This window comes from Thermobia domestica, chromosome 15 (genome assembly GCF_964235325.1).
Source record: "Thermobia domestica chromosome 15, izTheDome1.hap1.1, whole genome shotgun sequence".
Classification (NCBI taxonomy): Eukaryota; Metazoa; Arthropoda; class Insecta; order Zygentoma; family Lepismatidae; genus Thermobia; species Thermobia domestica.
The window spans coordinates 198,890,625-198,912,197 of record NC_137468.1 but is presented as its reverse complement, the minus strand read 5'-3'; the positions used below and the strand labels follow the sequence as shown (position 1 = coordinate 198,912,197).

Here is a 21,573-nt window from a genome sequence, read left to right as displayed (position 1 = left end):
ACACTGTCGGGATTTTATATATGTTGTGTGCTACAGATTGGTAATCTCTTCTGCACCTTTAAAGTAGAATAACACTCTGTAGATCTTTTAAAAAAATATTTTATTTATCAACAGTTTTCATCTGTGACAGCATTCAAAGTGAGAAATATGTAGGCCTAATAAAGAGCAGATTGAAACTTCTTTGGAGCTCTTCGTTCACAGATGTTAACACTCTTGTATCAGTGATTGAATATTAACCTGAAACAGAGAAATGAAAGTGTATTATAATATAATTATTTAATATTTGATCAAGTTAGAGTAATAATAACAAATTTATCATTATTATCTACGGAACTACAAGATTCGCGTCAATTAAGGAGCCTACAGTGAAAATATAACATGCGTATTCGTACAACCAGGGTCTTCTTCATCATATGTGCAACACGTGCATTTGCATGGGGTGGCAAAATTATATTATTTATTTTATATTATATATATATATATATATATCTGTGATAATTATATTATTAAAAATAATTATTTCTTGTTGGAAACAGACTTCATGATTATGGTAGTTAAATTTACTAAGCTGACCTATTTGAATACTACATTCATAAATCATGTTTAGATCGCATTAGTTTAAGGTCACACGGACAGTGCTAAACAAATCCCAACATGAATTGCTTGAGTGTTGCCAATACTGTACAAGAACTCTGCTCTCGACCAGTAGCTAACACCTGTTCCATTTAGTTATTTATCACAGTTTTGATACGAAAACTAGTCTTGTCTTTGTCAGAAACAAGTTTCTTATTGAGGGTGGAAGCACAAGTATTGTTTTTTAAATTTAACGAAGTATTTCTAAAAAAACAGACACTTACAATAAAAGATACCGTTCCCCACCCCGCCATTAATTTTCTGGTATGTACAGAGTAAAGGGTCAATTATTTTTGACTATGAAAAATTTGCATCCAACAAGCATTCTCTTCCAGCTGCGTGTGTGTGGTGGGGAACGGGATAAGTTTATGATTTAGTATAACAAACTGTTCTAGGAACTCCAAATATTTTAACAACCGGTTCTAGCGAACCGGCTGAATAGCACCACTGCCTTGCACACTGTGACTTCAAACATAAATGGGCACGACTCACGCATAGGTAATAAGGAGAGTGCTTACTATCCTGATCGGCAAGCCTAAAGCAAAGGGACCTTTCCGTAGATCCAGAATTAAATCCCTATGGTCTTAGGGAAATGGATAATAATAATAATTCATACTTGCTTGACTCGGCACAAGTAGAATTCAATGGTAAGATTTTTCGGCGACGTTGAACCTTTGGTTCCTTTTACCAGTCTCAGTTCCTGCTGTACGATTAAAAAGAAAGATGGTTCTCATTCCCTTTTATTGCACCTTGAAAGTAGCACCTTGAAAGTAGTACCAAAAAGAAATAACTTTTCTCATCGAAAAGGTGTAAAATTGTATTTAAAGCCTGCAGGAACCTATGAAAATGCATACTACAAATAATCTGCTATAGGTTAATTCAATATTTAGAATTCAAATGTGACAATAGATTTTTGTTCAACAAATTAACAACTTACGAAAATAATTCAATGTTTTCCAAATCCACTTCCATGGCCACCTCCAAATCCTCCTCCATGGCCACCTCCAAATCCTCCATGACCACCTCCGAATCCTCCATCGCCACCTCCGATTCCGCCTCCGTTACCTCCATCACCACCTCCTGGAACGACGATGGGTTGAGGAACGACCACAGGCTGAGGAACAGAAACACGAACAGGAACTTGGTTTGTCACTTGAACGGGGTATGGTTGAGCAACGGCAACAAGAATTGGTTTAGTAATATATACAGGTACTTGTTTGTTCACAGTATAAGGAACAGGCCTTTCTACTGGAACTGGGACAGCTTTTTGGACAATTACTGGGTATGGCTTTGGAACATGAACAGGGTAAGGTCTGTCGACAGCTACGGGTATTGGTTGTGGAACTGGAACAGGAACTCTTCTCTCAACAGTGACTGGAACAGGTTGAGCAACTGGTACAGGTACTGGTCTATTGACTGTGACAACTTGAGGAGCTCCTCCACCAAGATCGCCGCTGCCACCAAATCCTCCTCCGTTTCCTCCACCAAAACCTCCTCCAAATCCTCCTCCGAAACCTCCACCATGTCCTCCTCCTAGTCCTCCGCCATGTCCTCCTCCGAAACCTCCTCCATGACCTCCGCCAAGTCCAGAAATACCTCTCTTCGCTGGTTGGTTGCTCTTTTCTTCAACTTTGGACGCCGCCAAAGTGAAAAGAGCTAACAAAATCTGGAAAATATCAACAGTTATATGATTTATATTGGTTTAGAAGGATCCTAAGTAGCAAGAAAGCTATAGACCAGTTTTCGCTTGCTTGGTTTTCGACTTTCCAAGCTTGCACTTTCAACGCGTGCTTTCATACAATCTGTCTTTACTTGCAAGCGATGCTATAGACCCTTCGCAGAGCGTCATAGCATCACTGGCCGTTTATTGGCTATTGACCTACCACCAGCGTTAAATGCTTACGTCAAGCTTGAATGGAAGATTGAATGCAAGGTTGTCCCTATGTAACTTTGTTACTGGAATCCTGCTTGCACGCTTTCCAATCAAGATGGATGCAAGCTTGACCGACTTGCAATGCAGGCTTACAGCAAGCGGTTTGCAAATTGTCTCTGCTACTAGGGATAACTCTTATACAAAATATGTGTTACACATTAACAACCTGTGACAATGACAAGGTATTGTGGAAGAGAGTGGACATATTATGGTAATAAGTGTTAGGAAATGGAATTAAATGAAGTTTTTAGATTTACGTCACACGATTATGAACCAAGGCTAAGGGAGAAGGTGATGATGTGAATTAATGAAAATGGTGAAATGAAGAAACTAATAGAAAACGGAATACTCCACAAAACTCAGGCATACGATGTTTGCCATAAAGCCCATTTGAATAAGTATTAAAAGATGAAGTAACATAATGTTTACTATAAGAATTGTCAAGATTGTTTTGTGAGTTATGTCGGTTTGTAGGTTTTGGTACATGAAGATTTATAAAAAAGAGATGTACCAAAGTAACAATATTTGGAGATTATTCACGGAATCATGAGAATATGTTGGAGGCCCCGAATAAATGGAGTATCTGTTCAGATGCATGGATAATACGAAATAAATAAGTAAAAAAACTCAATTGGTTAGGCCTATTGTGGAAGTTGCAAGCATTTTCCTTAATACTAGTAGAATCATTTCAAATTTTGCTGAAGGAGAGGGAGGGGCAACATTCTCCTCCGATATTAGTTGAATTTCAAGTTTTTTGTTTCTGTATTATTATTGATTTACCCATTCATGACGGCTAGTAGTCATTCTTCAGGAACGAAAAGAATGGACGCTCCTGAAGGTCTTAAATGCATTCAAAACTTGATGTCACTGGGGACACCATTTAATATCTTTCAATTCTGTTGTTTTTCAAGTATAGCAAACTCAGGAAAGAGGCAATTGCACCTCTTCCCTTCCTAAATGACGTCTCTGCTTAGTATCCTGTTATTCAGACTATACTTTTGTGGGTGAGGAACTAATTTGATCGTTGTAAGGCCAAAGATTAGAGTATATCTTAGAAGGATATATAATCCCAACAAACTAGTTTAGAAGTCCATTTATAGCGTACTATATCCAAGAACCTTAGGTCTAGAAAACTCCCGATACGCTGGTTAGTGAGAGGGCGACACAGCGCAATGAACACGTGTTCGTTGCTAGGTTAGACGTAGTTCAGGTGGTTGGTGACAGATGGCGTTAGAGCGGATCAGTCCCTCAAATGTGCTGTTAGCAAAGTGTTTTTTTTTTTCTATCCAAGGGCCTATTATAAGTAATAACATCAGGGTTTTAGATTCATGGATTCTGCATGAAGTAACGTCTCGAATGAACAAATACTGTAAATGAATATTTTAGTTGAATAATATAAATTTTACTATGACTTGTAAGCTAATGGAGAGGAATTAATTATTTTAAAGTTAATGACTTGTGAAATTCACAAGAAAGCCATTTAACAATCAAAAGTGATGATGATACTTCCAATTTAAACTGATTTATCCAGACATAAACGGAGATGAAATCTGCAGCGTCTCTTATAAAAGCAACTACTCTATTCTCCTCATAACGCTCGCTGAATGCTGCTGTGCTAACGCAGTGTTGTCAGATTCAGAATAACAGATTTCCCGCTCAAAGCCCTGAAATTTCCCGATCGCTTTTCTGCCGAGAAAGAATATCAGAATTAATTAATCACTATGTTAATAACTTCAAATTAAAATCAAATAACTCTGAACAATCAATCAGAAGTACATCTTTTTCTGTAGGGGGAGAAATCTATTATAGGACCATCCTTTTATTTTTTATCTGTGGTTTATTTGGTAGCCTATAGAGATAAATATATATTTGAGTATGTATATGTGTGTGCTAGGTACTTCGAAGTATTATATCCTTCCCTCACTTCACCCTAAAATTCCGTGAATGACTGGCCATAAAGAATAAAGTAAACAAAGGGCCATTAACCCTCCTTCTCTTCTTTCTTCTCGCAGAAAACGGATATTGGCGTGATTAACAATCAGTTCCATTTGGTTCGGTTTAAAAAACCTCTCTTCCTGTTCTGATTCTTTTTACCTTTAAAAACGCTTCCAATCCATGCATTATCCATGTAAAAAGAGATGAACACAAGAAGTGATATAGAAAAGACATGTAAAGGAAGAAAAGTTGAGAGAATTTCCCATTTTCGAACAGAATTTCCCGCATTCCCGCCAATGCTAAGAATTTCCCGTTTTGCGGAAAATTTCCGACCATCTGACAACACTGTGCTAACGTCATCAGTGTTGCCACCAAGCTGATTCAAAAAATGGCTAAATAAGAGATGAAATGACTCCATTTTGGGTGAAAAGTCGCTAAAAATTATTCGTGTGGAATTTCATCTCTGTGTCTTGTGTGATCAATTCAAACCTTAATATTATCTATGGTAAAAACGTATCATATAAGTAAAAAACGTAAATTAAAGAATTGTAATGCAACTAAGTATAATTTCACTTTTAATACAACATATACGTTTTACTTTATGCTCAATTTCACTTCAACGAAATCAAAAATGGGTTTAGAAAAACGAAGAAAAGTAAAAGTCTACAAAGAAAAGTCTTACATTCACATCTCTCTTACTCACGCTTCTACAGATAATCAGCTTGCTGTTGGTAATATGTTACTTGTGCTTCTAAACGGAAGCTTCGCAAATTAAAGGGGATACGGCATGAAAGGTAGATGTCGGTCCCCGTTAGAGGGCAACAGATAACTACAATCAAAGTGGGAATATGGAGATATATGCTACGTCCTTTGTCAGTTCCTCAATACTTGCGTTGATTCAAATAAGCAAAAGGAGTCTAAACATATATATCTGAACTGATGGAAGCTAATAGTACTTGATCATAGAATAAGTTGTTCGAAGCACAAAAATCGCTAGATTGTCGCCAAGAAAGTCGCCAAATTGTCATTCAAACATCACCAAAAAAGTCGCTAATCGGAAAAATAACTTTTAGTCGCTATCCTGGAAGTCGAATCCCCTACATTTAGTGACTTTCCCCCCAAATTGGCAACACTGTCCTAACGTCATTTAGTTTCCTGCAACGGCCAATAATCTAAGTACAGACCTGACCTACAATCCTTTACTTAAGTGCTGTTGTGAAAATTACAACACCAGAAAGAAACGTGTTTCCTTGCCAATAATTCAGTCAAATACTAAAAATGAATGTTGAAATTTTCTTTCACAAAAAACTGAATAAATAATGAGACAATCCATAAAGAGCTAACCTGTTTTGAACCGTGTTGTGTAAAATTGTTACGCATCTCATTGCTACCTGCTGATTAAATGGATAATAAGTCGTATACCTTTGGTGCACGGGGTCCCGGATTCGACTCCCAGTAGAAGAGAATTGCATAGTGGTTCGAATTCCATCTTAAACTGCTGGACACCGTATCATTTAGTCTCGGTGCTGAAAAACGTCGTCAAACCTTAATGAAACAAAGAAAATTGTGTGTAATTTCGTTGAAAGTGGTGTCAAGCGTTTGTCACTGTGTTCTTACGTGCCTTGTTTTCTTTTGCAAGATAATCTTTTTCAAGGAAACAAAGACAATAAGTTGGACCTAACTATGTTCTTGTGTGGGCTGCGGTGGCTCAGTGGTAGAGCGTTCACCTTTGGTGCTTGGTTTCTTTGATTCGATCCCAACTCGCGCCAAGTGAGCTTTGAGGTGGACAAACACCGTGTGCGTGGGTTTCCTCGGGTTCTGTTTCCTCTCACTTTCTTCATTCCATCATTTCACACATCTCTCATCATCACCGTCTCCTTTAACCTAACCGGCATAATCGTGGGACGTAAAACTTAAAGATTTCATTTTATTTCAAATTCATGTACATACTTTAAATATAGTTTTGTGTTGAATAAGTAAAATTGTTTAATATCGGATCAAACATTAAACCATCCAAATAACTTATAATGTAGCCTACTTGTATTTATGAAAGTAGATATTTAAACATTAAAGAGTATTTAAAATAAACATTGACATTAATATGTCCATAGTCAATGGTTTTCCTTCTCTACATAATTTCTACACTTTCTAGTCTAATTACTCTGTGTGGCAATGTTACCCCTTAAATTGTAACACTCGTATACCATAACAAAACTGAACGAGAAATGGAGTACGTTTGTTGACTGTTATTGGTCTTATTCTGGGAGCCCTGTGAAGTAATGCTGGAAACTAATCACATTTCTCCCTTCAGCTTTTTCCCTACCAATTAACACCAAGTAAACACAACAGCAGTAGCTCTACAAGACAATTTCAGTAACTCTTCAGATTTGTAAAAAAAAAGTACTCTCGATTACGTGTTAGATAACTAACAAAAAATTTAGGAATGATTCAATGATTCAACAAATGCATCAAATGATTGCGATCTTGGCCAATAATCAGGAGTCACAAAATTTTTGAACGGCCCCTAAATCGAGTTTTTTTTTTTTTTTTTTTTTTTGTTTTACGGAATAAGCACATCATACTGAGTTAAGTGATAGTTTTGGTTTGGCTACACTATATGTAGTTCTCCAGGTATAAGGCCTACAAGAATTTTTGTTTGTCTGAAATATACTGGATCTTTAGATCCAAAAAGTGCTCGGATCATCCTGTCTTTATGCACTGAAGTTATCTTTTGCGCAAAGAATTGAATATCCATCTCTGCAATTTGAGCAACATATTCCGGATATTGTCACTCCGTACAAAATTAATTGACAAAATAAGAGAAGAGTCTTCTATCTAGTGGGGTTACAGTTTCTTTACAATCTCCTTAAGCAGGAATGGCTATCGTCCCAGTCCATGATGTATCCCTAATTTATCCTGGAATGTCCCTCCCCTAATAAAGCAATACATGCTTTCAAATATATTCAGTGATTCCGATTTCCAAAACCCTTTCTTTCAGACTAGATAGTGGACTACTAGGCTAAAACACATTTTATTGCATTAACTGTATACTTTTTACACAAAACTAGCAGAATGCAGATTTTTTGCACGGGGAGAATACTTTCAGTTTGCACCTAAAGGGCACCAAAACTGTCACCAATCAACTTACGTACGCCAGAAACTATGAATTCGACACTAATATTGGTCATTTAAAATTATTTTTACATGTCACTACAGTACTAATGGGGTTGAATTTGGATTTGAACGGCATCGGAAGAGTCACTCGTTCGTCTCAGTGATCTTGAAAACTATGAATTCGACACTAATATCGATCATTTTCGTTCATTTTATGTATCTCCCTCTCTTAAGTTGCACCGTAAAAGTCAGAGGATAAAAACCATCCCAGGACCGAACCTCATCTATATTGAAAATTTGATAGAGATTTGTTGGGTTCAAGAGTTATCAAGTCACAATGATAGTCATTTATATATATATATATATATATATATATATATATATATATATATATATATATATATATATATATATATAAACTCTTAATTGGTTTAAACACTTGCATCTAATTTTTCTGGATTCATTAAAACTTGGATGGAATGCACCTTCTGAGGTGTTCGAATCGTATAAGCATATAAGCACCTTTTTGACCTTAATATAGGTTGTGTTATATCAAATTACGTATTACATTCACAAGGTCGTAAGAGAGAGTCACTCTAATATGTTCTGGTACATGTTGGTTTTGCTATATAACAGTGACGACTCTTGAAGGAAGTAACATCGGCAAAAATTATAAATTTTAGCGTCCCAAGCTAACAGAAGAAAGTGTCATAAGGCTTCATAAAGTTGTTTCCAGGCATTAGTACATAAGCCATTTCCCTTAATAGTAGCGACAAAAGTTAAATTTCCCTTAAGAGCCGCCACTGCAGTACAGCAAAACTTTGTTCAAAACACTGTATATAAAAATAGGTACTCCGCAAATATAAGTACTCCGTATCACACATTCATAACTAGAGACCGGATGTTAGGCAAAATACCTATTCTTTAATAATAAAGATACAATCAAAAATAAAGTTTTAAAGTTTATATGGGGGATTATAGTTTCGATTTAAGCCAATTTTATTTTGCCTATTTTGCCTATTTCGACCTTTACTGCGTAAATAATTGCTTTAGTGCCTAATGTTGCCTATTCTACGCATTTTCATCAAAATAACCCTTCATTGGGAAAATAAATAATTTATATAACATAAATAACACACAAATATATACGTGTATTATGTGTTAATAAACACATTCACGTGGCACGTTAATATATATAAAAATATAATATAAAAAGTCCTCTTGTATTTTATCGAATTCCGTGTCGTGTACGAGTGACAGTGGTGCCAACTTGGAATCGAAAATCGAATCTTGACAATTGGGATGGAACAGATAGATGTGCACATACTTTGGGAGGTGATTCGTAACATGAGAAGAAGTCAAAAAGTCCTCTTGAATGTCAAGAATCACCTCCCGAAGTATGTAAACACTTTTGTCTCGTTCCAATTGTCAGGATTCGATTTTCGATTCCAAGTTGGTCCACCTGTCACTCGTTCACGACGCGGAATTCCACAACATCCAAAAGGACTTTTTGTCTTCTTTTCATATCACGAATTACCTCCCGAAGGATGTGCACATCTTTCAGGTTCACCCAGTATATATGGAATGCATAACAAGCTTCGTTTTTATATATACAACCAAAAAAAGTTAATAACAAACAAGTATATTTCTATATTTTTTAACATTATCTATGATTTGAATCTATTTTTTAATGGTATTGAGTATTATTTCGAGTTACATTTTAGTGCCTATTTTACTGCCTATTTTTTTAAATTTTTAGTGCCTATTTTCCAGGTTTTTAGTGCCTAAACATCCGGTTTCTATTCATAACAATCCTCTGAAGATGTATGAAATAGCATACTTTTCCAAAGAAACTCGCTATTGCATTGAAAACAGCTTAAATGTTATGTAAATTTCGTCTTTTACTTACAAATGTTTTCATCCTGCTGTGGAGAGAAGTCAGAAGATCTTTGATGCTGTAACAGATGCTTTTGATGTCTTTTATACCCATTGAAGACTTCCCTTCTGAAAACAATACTTTCTCTTATTGTATGTTCTGCTTTGCTTAATATTAGAGCATCAATAAACATCCGGCATTGCGGAATTATTAAGTAAAGAATCTTTTGGATTCAATACCGTTCCCTTTTTATGGTTTATTTGCAGCATTCACTCCTAAATTGTGTAGAGCAGCTTATTTGCATCAATATAGACGTCATATATCCTTCCTCTTTCTTTTGCATTCTCTATTTCTTTGAATTTTTTTCTTATCCCTTGTTTTCTTATCTTCTGTTTATCTTATCTTTCTGCTTTCTTTCCCTACTTAGACTTATTCTCTATTTTTATACGTTCTTTCTTTTCTATCTTTTCTTATCTTCTGTTACTTATTTATTGTCTCCCATGCTATTTTATTCGTTCAGCTTCCTTTTTTTATGTTTATTCATTCACTTTCTGTCGTTGTTTCACCTTCTTTGCTTTAGTTTGCGTTTATTTGTTTATCTGTGTTGTTTTCTTAATTTTGTTCACTTTCCATTTTCTTTCCTATTAATTATTTTTTCTTTTCTTCTCCTTTTCTTATCTTTTGCGGCACGTGGCTCAGTGGTAGAGCGTTCACCTCTGGTGCGTTGGGTCCCTCGTTTTATCTCAGCTTACGCCAAGTGAATTTTGTGGTGGACAAACACTATGTTCGTAAGTTTTCTTGGGGTTCTCCCGTTTCCTCCCATTTTCTTCATTCCATCATTTCATTCATTTTTCATCATCACCATCTCCTTTAGTCAACCCGGAATAACCGTGGGATGTAAAACTGAAAGATTTCATGATTGTGTGCCTGACCTATTTGTGCATAAGTGAGAGGAGACTAATATTGTTACAATCGTTACTTTATTGCACATTAACTCATTTGTACGATAAAATTGCCATTCGTCCTAGAAAGCCCGGGACTGTCACGGAACCTAGATCAGCGTCCCTAAAATATTTCTCGGTACGCTTAACTGTCCTGGATTTCAGCGCGGAAGAAGGGAAGGGAACATTATAGTTTGCTTTTCTCACAGGATTAGGGATATAATTATTCTCTGAGTATGGCAATTCAAAAGTTAAAAAAAAAAAAAGAAAATTGAATACTTAACACATAGATTTAATTAAGTTCACGACTTAACTACTTTGACATTGAAGGAAGCATTCGTTTCATTGGGCCAGGGAAAAAAGGTTTTACTGCTCAATCTTATTATCTTTAGTACTCTATTTCAATTGTGCACTCCGTCCCAGGTTGAAACGACGGTATAAACAAACGTTTATAGCATGTACATATATACCTTTCCGCATTCATTGTTCCACAAAGAATGTAAGAACCGATAAGAGTGTCATCACGAATACCACACCACATAGTCACCGAAGGATATGACTGTAATTTTTCAATTGTAGCTTCAGGACTGTTGTTACTAGATGCCCAGTAATGACAGTTATGGCGATTTATGAACCCATTCACATGGAACACTGCTTCATCTGATAGCAGAATGCAATTCTAGAGATCTGCCCCTTCTTCCATCAATTGTAATGTGGATTCAGCAAACTCCATCCTAACATCACAGTCTTCCGATGACAATGCCTGGAGAAAATGTGGTTTCCATGGTCTCCAGTCGATCTTCTTTATTAGCCGTTGGACCGTGCCATACTATAAACCAAGTCTTAAGCCTCTTCAATGACAACTCTCTTCGGAAGCTCAGCACACTTTTGGTGAGTAACTAAACGCGTACGCAACGAATTCGCATATAGTCTATTGTTTTCACGTCCGTGTCTCCCATTCTTCCGCGTCCACCATCTCTGCACCATTACAGGCGACTGCCATACTTCCATCCTTGCTGCAATCGGAGCAAAGTCAGCAATGTTCAGTCTCTGCGCCATCTTCACTTAATTACTGGTTAGACTTGCAACAAAGAACAATATCATAACAATTACATAATGGGACATAATGGCATAGAATGGAGTATAATATAATGGTAAGAGTTATTTATATTATTTATACATCCTTTGTGATAAAATAGCAGTAAAATAAAAATACGAACATAATAGTAGATCACCCAGTATTAAAAATGTACATCTATCGAGAACAAACCTATATTTATTACTTAGAAGATCATACAGCAGGGCGCAAAATTTCCGGTCGCCAGGTCGCCATTGGCGACTAGAAATTTAGAGTTGGCGACCAGTGTTCAGTAGGAATGGTTTCTGCCTAAAGTCGCAGAGCTGCGCAGTTTCTGTTTCGCACAAACTAATTGTTACTGACTGAGAGAAAACACGGAGTGCGAAGTCTTCACAACGGACATGGAAAGTGAAGTCTTTACAACGTTGTAATTCACCCCTCCTTTGCCATTCTCAATCGAAATGATTTGCCTCCTGGCACCTCAATGCGAGAGATCGAACTGCAATCGACAACTGGTATTTCAGTGCAGAAAGAGAGCGTTACACAAACGTGAAGTCCTAAGGTAAGATATTTTTTTAACTTCTATATGAATTGTTCAATTCAAAATTGATTGTACTGACTCTAATTGTCTGGTTTTGAAAGTTTATGCCCTGATGTAATCTCTTTCTTTGTCAAACCAAAGGCCCTGGTGTGTGTGTGTCTAGGGGAGGGGGGAAATCTCTCATAATTTGTACGTGAGTGATATTGGCGACCATAATTTTTGGAATGGCGAGTGCGTCTGATTTTGAAATTTTGCGCCCTGTCATACAGTGTACTGTTTTATTGTAAAGCTTATATATAATTAGAGTCAAGCTAAGCAAAACCGCAGTTAACTAATTATCCTAATCTTTCTAACCAATAGAGAGATTAGGGTCCATGGTGCAAGCGGTTTCTGGTTCGATTCCCGGTGGGGCACTCGTGCAAAAAGCTTTTTCAGGCCAGCCATCCTGAATGAGATTTTCCTGGATTTTCCTCATTCACACTACGCAAATGCCGTGGTGGTACCTAACTTACAGGTTGCAGGCCGCTTCGTTGCTTCCCTTTCCCCGGACAGCGTGCTTGAAGAGAGACGGCATCCCTCGTACGTGACGAGTTAAATAGCCATAGATGCCGACAGCCCAGAAATATAAATCCTAAATCGTAGATTAGGGTCCATGTCCATGGACGAGAACAGAATGTCATATCCCAATACCACAATATGGAAAACTACGGAAAAAATACCACATTTAATGTTATCTAGTGTCTAGTGGAATTAATTAAAACAGATGTATTTGTATTTTGTATTAAAGTAGTAATGATGTTATGTGTATGCATGTCTATACTTATATAATTTACATATGTATGATAAAATAATGATTTTGTCCGTACTCACATCTGCATGTGTTGTACATATATTTTATATACATACATTGGTGCAAATCCAGAGGGAATGAGGTGGACATGTACCCTCCAATCTTGTAACTGGGGGAACTATCCCTCCCACAATAATCCGATTTGAATGTGTTTATTGGGAAGAAATGTTATAATTTGTGTCCGACTGTCACAAAGGAGAGTGAGATTAAATTGATGCCCCCCCCTCCCCAGATAAGCGTCAAATCTTCCCGCCTCCCAATGTTGAAGATAACTCTGCTCCCCTGATCCTCCACAGCATTGTTTTTCAACTTCATAAATATTTTCAACTTCGTTTAAAGAAATAACGGTCTTACCCATTCCCCACCCCCCTTCAGTGTTGAAGACAGATTTGTGCCGCTGTATACATGTAATCCTAAAATGTAGATTTAAATTTGACTATGTTTTAATCTTGAATGATATTCGCAAGAGATCGGAATATGGAAAATGGCTCAACTATTTTTCTTTAGGCCATCCCATTTTTCTTTCTTTCAAGATAATGACTTATTCTACTTAATCTAATTAAGTTGCTTATTGTAATTTTCATTATTTGAATTCAAATCCTAAGGATTATACGCTTCTTCAATTATCCAATCTCGTTACGACACCACTAAAAAGGTATCACTTAATCAAAATCGTTATATTTTGAGCATAATGAGTTACTTAAATAGCTATTGGTCAAAGCATTTTTTTTTAATTAATCGCTTTTCGGTTGTTTGGATCATAAAATCGTTGTGTATATGATGAATCAGAGTCAGAGTCGAGGTCTTTAGGACATGTTATGGAAATCAATGGCATTCCTTGCTTGGGGTCCCGGGTTCGATCCCAGCCCCCGCCAAGTGAACTTTGTGGTGGACAAATACCGTGTGCGTGGGTTTTCTCGGGGTTCTTTCGTTTCCTCCCACTTTCTTAATTCCACCATTTCATTCATCACTCATTATTACCGTCTCCTTTAGCCTAACCGGCGAAACCGTGGGACGTAAATTCAAAGGTTTCATTTCATTTTCAATGGCATTCCTTTTTTTTTTTCATGTCATATAACTTTCAAAAAATTATTGTACGGTAAATTTATTCAAGTCATAAGGCCGATAAAAAGAAAGTGAATTTCACTTAACTAAACTAATTTGGTGCCAAGGGCCTAATGCCTTACTCTCAATCATTTATTGTGATAAACTCTAAACTTATTGTTAGAGCTTTCGTTATACTTAACATTTTTTTAACATTTATTTTTGTCTTAACCCTACAATTCATAGTGGGAGAGATATGGATCATAGTGGTAAATAATCTGTGCTTTCTTTACATAACAGTAACTATAGTACGCGACTGAACCAGATTGAGAACTTCGAAGCTAGTTGTAATTTAACAGTTTTCGCATAGGCAGTATTAAGCATACCGGCACTACCGTTACTCATGCTTGTTTTCTCTTGCAAAACTATTTTTTCACAGAAAATAAAAAAAAGCATGCATTGTAGGGTTAATAATTGAATTTTTTGTTTACTGTTAATCCAAATTTGTAAGCATTTCCTTTCACAAATAAGTTGTTAAGTCCTTATCCTTAGCAATAATTTTTTTAAAAAGGTTTGACAGGCTAAAATTACACGAAATACAGGTATTTGTAGAACAATCTATTATGGACGGAACTATTAACTAACATTCGTAATTTCCAATCGAAATTTAACTTAAAACTATTTATTTACCTTTCTCAACATTTTTTTTTAAATCTTTAACTTCCATGGAAAGTGAAAATCAGTATAGTTGTAGCGTGATCAAAAATTACCTGTAGACCAAAAATTAGGACGTAAAACTCAAAGATTTCATTTCATTTTTTTCCTTTTCATCTTTGCAGTGTGGACTGAGAGGTATACTACCGTACAGTCCGTTGAATAATTCCTCATTTATCCTCACGGATTATGGAGGAACTTATTTTCCTAAAGCCCTGGAGTACCGCGGGAAGATATTATCCTCTAGTTTTGTCTTTAATACTATGTGATGCTTTGATTAATAGTCGTGAGTTCGAAACCTGAACATGTCAGTGTACCATATTCTAAATTTCATAGTTTAGTGTCAAACGTAATGTGGTTTGTTCAGGTCAAATTTTCTGCATATCTGCATACAGGAATGCATCCTTACCACAATTTTTCACTTAGTTTCCATACGTGACGTCACATCCACAACCTAAAATAGTGACTCATTCGGTTCAGCAACGTTTACGGCCAAGATGGCGATAAACCCTTAAAAGAACTGCTATATCCGTCTGTTGATAAGTATCAGACCAAAAACGGTAAGTGATATCGAAATATGATTTTTTACAATCGATTCAGCGTCCCAAGAATATACCCATTTCCTCCATTAACCCTCTATTCAAACCGGAAGTGATTCAAATTAGCAATTTTCGATTTAAATGTTTATCAGAATAGAATGAAAATGGTAACAGATAGCGAGACATAGTTTCTTGCAAGTACTAAATTTCAACCAATGTATAAAAAAATATATCGTGACTATCCACAACACTCTACCAAACCGGATGTGGTTGAAATTTACTTCTGCTTCCGATTTCAATAGTGGTTGAAATTGAGCTAAAACGGGTAAGAAATATCAAGATGCTATTTCTTTTGCAATCGATTCAGCTCCCAAAGAACATGTTCCACCTTTTTCATTAATCCTATATTCAAATTAACAATTTCAGTTTCAACGTTTATCGCCATAGAACAAAAACGATTATACAGTAAAACCTGTCTTAAGCGGAATCAAGCGGAACTCGCAAAAATTTCCGTTAAAGTCAGATTTCCGCTTAATGAAGGTAGTCATTTGCCTAAATAAAACAAAAAATGCTTATAACGTACATACTGAGAAAATATATTGGTGTACGTACTTGGTTCAATTAATACACACACACACACAAAAAATGAACACAAAATATGATTTCCACATGTTTATTTATTTTTTCCAATAGTCAAGCAGGATTTTGTGTATACATTACTGCTTAGCTGCTCGACTTTCCGGGCACATTTTAGCCTAAGAAACTGCACTAACTAAATCAGATTCATTTTTCCGTAAGGCAAATTGTTACAGTTCCTTTGAACCTCTAAACTTCATTTTCCTAAACGCTGTAGTCCGGAACTCAAAATTTTCCGTTAAAGATTTATGTTGCTTTCTGTTGTCCGCATAACACAGTTTCAGCTTAATGAAGGAACTTTTACGAGGTTTTTTACTTCAAAATTCATGGGACCGTGAAATATTTCCGTTTAAGACAGTTTTCCGTTTAATAAAGGGTCCGTTGAAAACAGGTTTTAATGTATATAATAACAAGCGTTTTTTTGCAATCAATTCAGCGTCTCAAGAGAACATATCATCACAATCCGCAACACTATTCTTAAAATTGCAAGTGGTTGAAATTTCCTAATACTTGCGGTTTCAATATTAATTTCCCTATAGTAAAAACAGTAAAAGACATCAAGAACCATTTTTTGCAATAGATTCAACATTCCAAGAATAGCTTCCATTTCTTCCGTTATTCTCTATTCTAACCGGAAGTTGTACAACTCAACCATTTCCGGTTTCAAAGTTGATCAATATAGAACAGAAATGGTAATGGGTGGCAACAAGGCATTTCTTGCAATCGATTCAGCGTCTCACAACAACATCCAATCAGCGCTCACGACACTACGGAAACCTGAAGTGACTGAAATTTCCTAGTATTTCCGGTTTCAATGTTGATTTCCGTGGAGCAAAAGAGTGTAAGAGATATCGAGTATTTTTTATATGAATTATTTTAATCTTATTCCTCTATTGCACCCAGTAGTTATAGATATACTTCTTCAAATATGAGTATTGAAACGAGATTGTTTGGTGATCCACAATGTGAAACGAAATTCCCCTGTTTATTATTATATTCAGTCCTTTTGAGTTTTTGGTTGTGAAGGTACCTCTAACTTTCCTTATTTTATAGGCTATTTGATTTACGCAGTGGTAGGTCTTGAGGGAAGTCACGGATCCAGTGGCGGATCCAGAAGTTAAAAACTGGGGGAAAGCCAGACCCCAGACTATGATACGTATGTCATGAGTTCACTATAATCCTTCCAAACTATATAAATAAGAAACTATATAAACTTAAAAAAAATTCGGGTGGCCTAGGTCCCCAGGCCCCGCATTACATCCGCCACTGGTCAGATCGGTAAAAATCAAATTTTTATGTCTACAGCTAAGAAATCGTGCTCTAGTTGTTGTAGACAAGGACTAGGACACTAGGTAAGGTTTATTACCATAGCTTGTAGCCATAAGATTTCAATTTTTACCGATGCGACTCACCTCAAGATCCACCACTAGATTTACATTTTTTTCCTATCTTAATGTTTTCCCTTTCGTTTGTATCTTTCTTTGGTATATTTTACTTCTGTAGCTGAAGTGTGAATGGAAATAACGAAGATTAAGAACCAGATTCTCGAAGAAACCGTTAATATTGACACAAGAAAGACTGTAGTTAGCAATGCAGCTACTTCAAGAAACAAACACAAAAAATAAGATTATTACATTTTATATCCAGATGATATAGTGAGGAAATAAAAGACGAGGACAGGATTAAATATTATATCACTACGAGAAAATTAAGAAAAAAAAACAAGTAGGAAATGTATATACGACAGAAATAAGACATTTGTTCGAAGAGGAAAAGAAAAAAAGTTGATATTTCTAAGGAACGGAAAATATTTTATCAAAAACATTTCAATTAGCACAAGTGGGTTTGGTTATGTAATCTCTATTTATTTTTCCATCGTATAAAGAATGTTGAGGAGAAATCACTCTCAGAATTTCTTTCTTTCTTTTTTTACTTTCTTTTTCTAGAAGAATATTTACTTTTCATTTTTCAGCCTTCTTAAAGAAATATGTTGTGTTAACTTTATATTAATATTTAAAATATTGAGTTATGCATAACGACATATCTGATTAAATCTACAAATTTACCAATTAATAGGATTAAGATCGCAAAAACAACACTGTAAGATTTTTTTTTCCATAACACGATACTGAACGTCTGGCAACTATGTATTGGCGAGACGCATGTATTTTAATCATGCTCCACCTTAGCCATAGGAGCTAAACACACCGCTCTGATTGGTTGAAGCTATACGTTTCTAGCATACATATAGCCAGCAGTAATACTGAACGGTCGATAGTGTTATATTATTCAAGCTACGTAAGCGAGGTTCTATCATTTGAATCAACATGATTTTAGTGTCTGTTTAATGATAATGCAGAGAAACTAAATACATGAAAGTTCGTCGGGATCGTAATACTGCAAATTATGGATATGTTAAAATATCAAATAATACTTTCGATAAAGTGGATATTTTCAAATATCTAGGATCAATACTAACAGACCAAAATCATATTCACAATGAAATTAAATATCGACTGAAAGCAGGGAATTCGTGTTAACATTTAGTTCAAAGTCTTTGTCGTTGCGAATTCTGTCAAGGAATTTGAAGCTTAAAGTATATAAAACGATAATCATGACTGTTGTTCTATATGTTTGCGAAACATGGTCGCTTACTCTGAGGGAGGAACATAGACTGAAAGTATTTGAGAACAAGATCCTGAGTTATTATTCGAACCCAAGAGGAATGAGAATCGGGAATGGCGGAAACTTCATAACGAGGAACTACATAATTTGTTCCGTTTACTAAATATTGTTAGGGTCGTGAAGTCTAGGAGGCTCAGGTGGGCAGGTCATGTAGCTAGAATGGAAGAAAGTAGGAACGCTTTGAAAGTTTTAACTGGAAATCCAATCGGAAAACGGCCATTAGGAAGACCTAGGCGCAGATAAGAAGACAATATTAAGATGTATCTCTGAGAAATAGGAATACAAAGTAGAAACTGGGTCTAGTTGGCTAAGGATTGAGGTCAATGGAGAGCTTTTGTGAACGCGGCATTGAACCTCCGGGTTCCATAGGCCATAGAGTTAGTTAGTTAATGATAGTGTTTGAAATATTTTTTTCAGCCCCAATAATAAAAGGCAAACGTCACAATCTGTCAGCCTGTGTATCACGCGAATTCCTTGTGGCCCTTTTATAGCAACCATTCACTTAATGTTCGGGCAGGAATTGTTGCTTGGAAAGTATAATTTTATTTCCTACCCTGTGTAGTTGAAAAAAAAAAAAAACTGACCCTTTTAGTAGCAAAACGGGCCCAACGGAAAGAAAGACATTATCTAACTGCAAAAACTGAAGAGAATTGATATAAATTCGGCACGTTTTGTTCTAGTGGTAATATGATTGTACAAGTACATTCTTGATTCATTATAAATAACAGCTAGCATATTATAATATTGTAAAATTATAATTTTTAAGTTTAATTACTTAAAAGACTAATTATTTTAAAGCATTATATAAAAGCATAATTTTAGGATACAAGTTTTTAGTTATATTTTAAAATCCTATTAATCTAATTTCTGTTGTAATGTATTTGTGTGTCACAAAAATATGTCTGGTATTGTATGTCTATATGCTAAACTATTTTCTTGCATTATTGTAAAACATTGTACAATCCGCGGCAAAAAACCTGCAACATGAGCATATAAGTTTATTGTGAAATGACGAAGTCCTTTGCTCCAAAATGAGTGTGCACGGGAGGAGGCCGAGGTTTATCCTAGCGTGATTCGTTCCACTTAGACGTTATGTTCATTCCCTGTGCTGTTAGGCGTAGTTTCACAATAAACTTATATCTTCATGTTGCAGGTTTTTTTGCCGCGGATTGTACAATATATTTTGTAAACAACTACACAACGGTCAAGCAGTATGGTAAAAAAAAAAAATATTTCATTTTAGTGTGATGTCAAAATAAATAAAGTCAGGGAGATTTTTGGTTGATCAAAATTTTATCAAAAAAAATGTTGAGAGTATGTTTAAGATTTCATCGAAATTGTAAAAACTGTATTATTGCACTTTCCAGTAGTATATAACCTTCGAATTACTTCTTAATTTTTTTTAAGTGTAAGAGTTTAGTGTGTGAGTAAAAATCACCAAAATATATACAAATAGAAAATAACAAAAAAAAAAAAATCTAAAAGAAGGTAATAACAATCTATCCAGTAATACATTAAAAACTACATTGTTTAAAAACTCGTACATCCACTGTACTTGTCATTGTAACAACAATTTATTGCTCTAAAAGTACGCTAAAACAGAATACATTGTTTCCATCATCGAAATATCTACACACGACGTAATAGTATTTACACACATGCCCAAAATGATTGTCGCATATCTAGAGGGTGTCCGGGAAATAGGGACGAATATTAAGTGCTATAAAACTAATATAAAATCTATTAAAAAAAATATATAAACACATTGAGTAACTTCTCCCACTTATGCATGCATACACATTAGGTAATTTTCTCACATTTATGTATGAAAAATTGTATCCGGCATATGACCACCCAAGGCTGCACGGCAATAAGCAATGCCTTCATTAAAATTTGCGATGACGCGTTCACAAACATCTGGTGTGATGCCGTTAATAACACTCTAAATTTCATCCTTCAGTTGTTGTATTGTCTGTGGTTTGTTCACGTACACTTTAGATTTCACAATTCCCCCTCCCCCACACACACAAAAAGTCACAAGGGATAAGATCGCATGATCTGGCAGGCCATTCCTGATTTCCTCGCAAAGAGATAATATTTTGAGGAAACTTTTCATTCAGAAGAACGCGGTCTTCCAGTTTGCTTAACATTTAACACTGAGCCCGTGGCCTCAAACTTCAGGACCAACTTCCGAACTGATGATTGAGTAGGAGCAACATTGCGTCCAAGTGTCACACGCAAATCTCGAACTGTTGCCGTAGTACTTTCCTTGTTTTTGTAATAACTTTTAATCACTTGGATGCGTTGCTTTGTTGTCAAACGCTCCATGCCGAAGTAAACACCAACCAACAATGCTCACCACAGAGGCTACTAATCGGAAGGATAGAGGATAACAAACATGGTAAAGCCACGGCTGCCAACCGTAATATGACAAAATGGCACGAAATTCTAATTCGTCGTTATTTCCCGGGCACCCTCTATAACTGTCTTCTTGTAAGAATATAATTTGATAATGATTTTGAAGGGTATTTTAAATACTGATACTATGTGTATAATCGGGAAATGTATATTTGTGGTAAATTTCATAGGAAAAGAATTATAAATACGAAAACTAGAATGACTAAAACAAAATGTTGCTAAATGGACAAGAAAGTTTTATTTTTGTTTTATTGTTCTTATTTACTGCTCTTTTCACATGAAATTTGCTACATACATGTATTTGCCGATTATACACATACTAACATTATGAGAAATACCGGGCGAATTCATTATCAAACTTTATTCCTACAACAACATATTTATAGACATGCAACAATAATTTTGGACATGAGTTTACCTTTCACCCAAAAACCTGCCTGCAACAGTTTAAAAGCCTAACACTCAAATCTAAAATAATATTTGTCGAAAATGCTACGCAAACAACACAATACACTAAATTCAGTTTAGTATAAATACACATTTTATGAATCCATAACTTGCTATTCATTTTTTTCACAATTCTGTTTAACCAATAAACAAACAATAATAAGACATCCCCAAATTATCAACCCTCTC

The 21,573-nt window shown here is 35.6% G+C and overlaps 1 protein-coding gene across 1 annotated transcript in view; it reads right to left on the bottom strand.

The window, feature by feature from the left end:
• Nucleotides 1-185: 185 nt before the first annotated feature.
• Nucleotides 186-21,573, bottom strand: part of LOC145671784 (uncharacterized) — a 106,797-nt gene continuing 85,409 nt past the window's right edge. Inside the window, exons 4-5 of the mRNA XM_081740993.1 lie at nt 1,571-2,299; nt 186-237 (exon numbers count right to left, since the gene is read on the bottom strand). Coding sequence (XP_081597119.1) covers nt 1,580-2,299 — 720 coding nt within the window. The 3' untranslated portion in view covers nt 186-237; nt 1,571-1,579. The remainder of the gene's footprint in view (nt 238-1,570; nt 2,300-21,573) is intronic.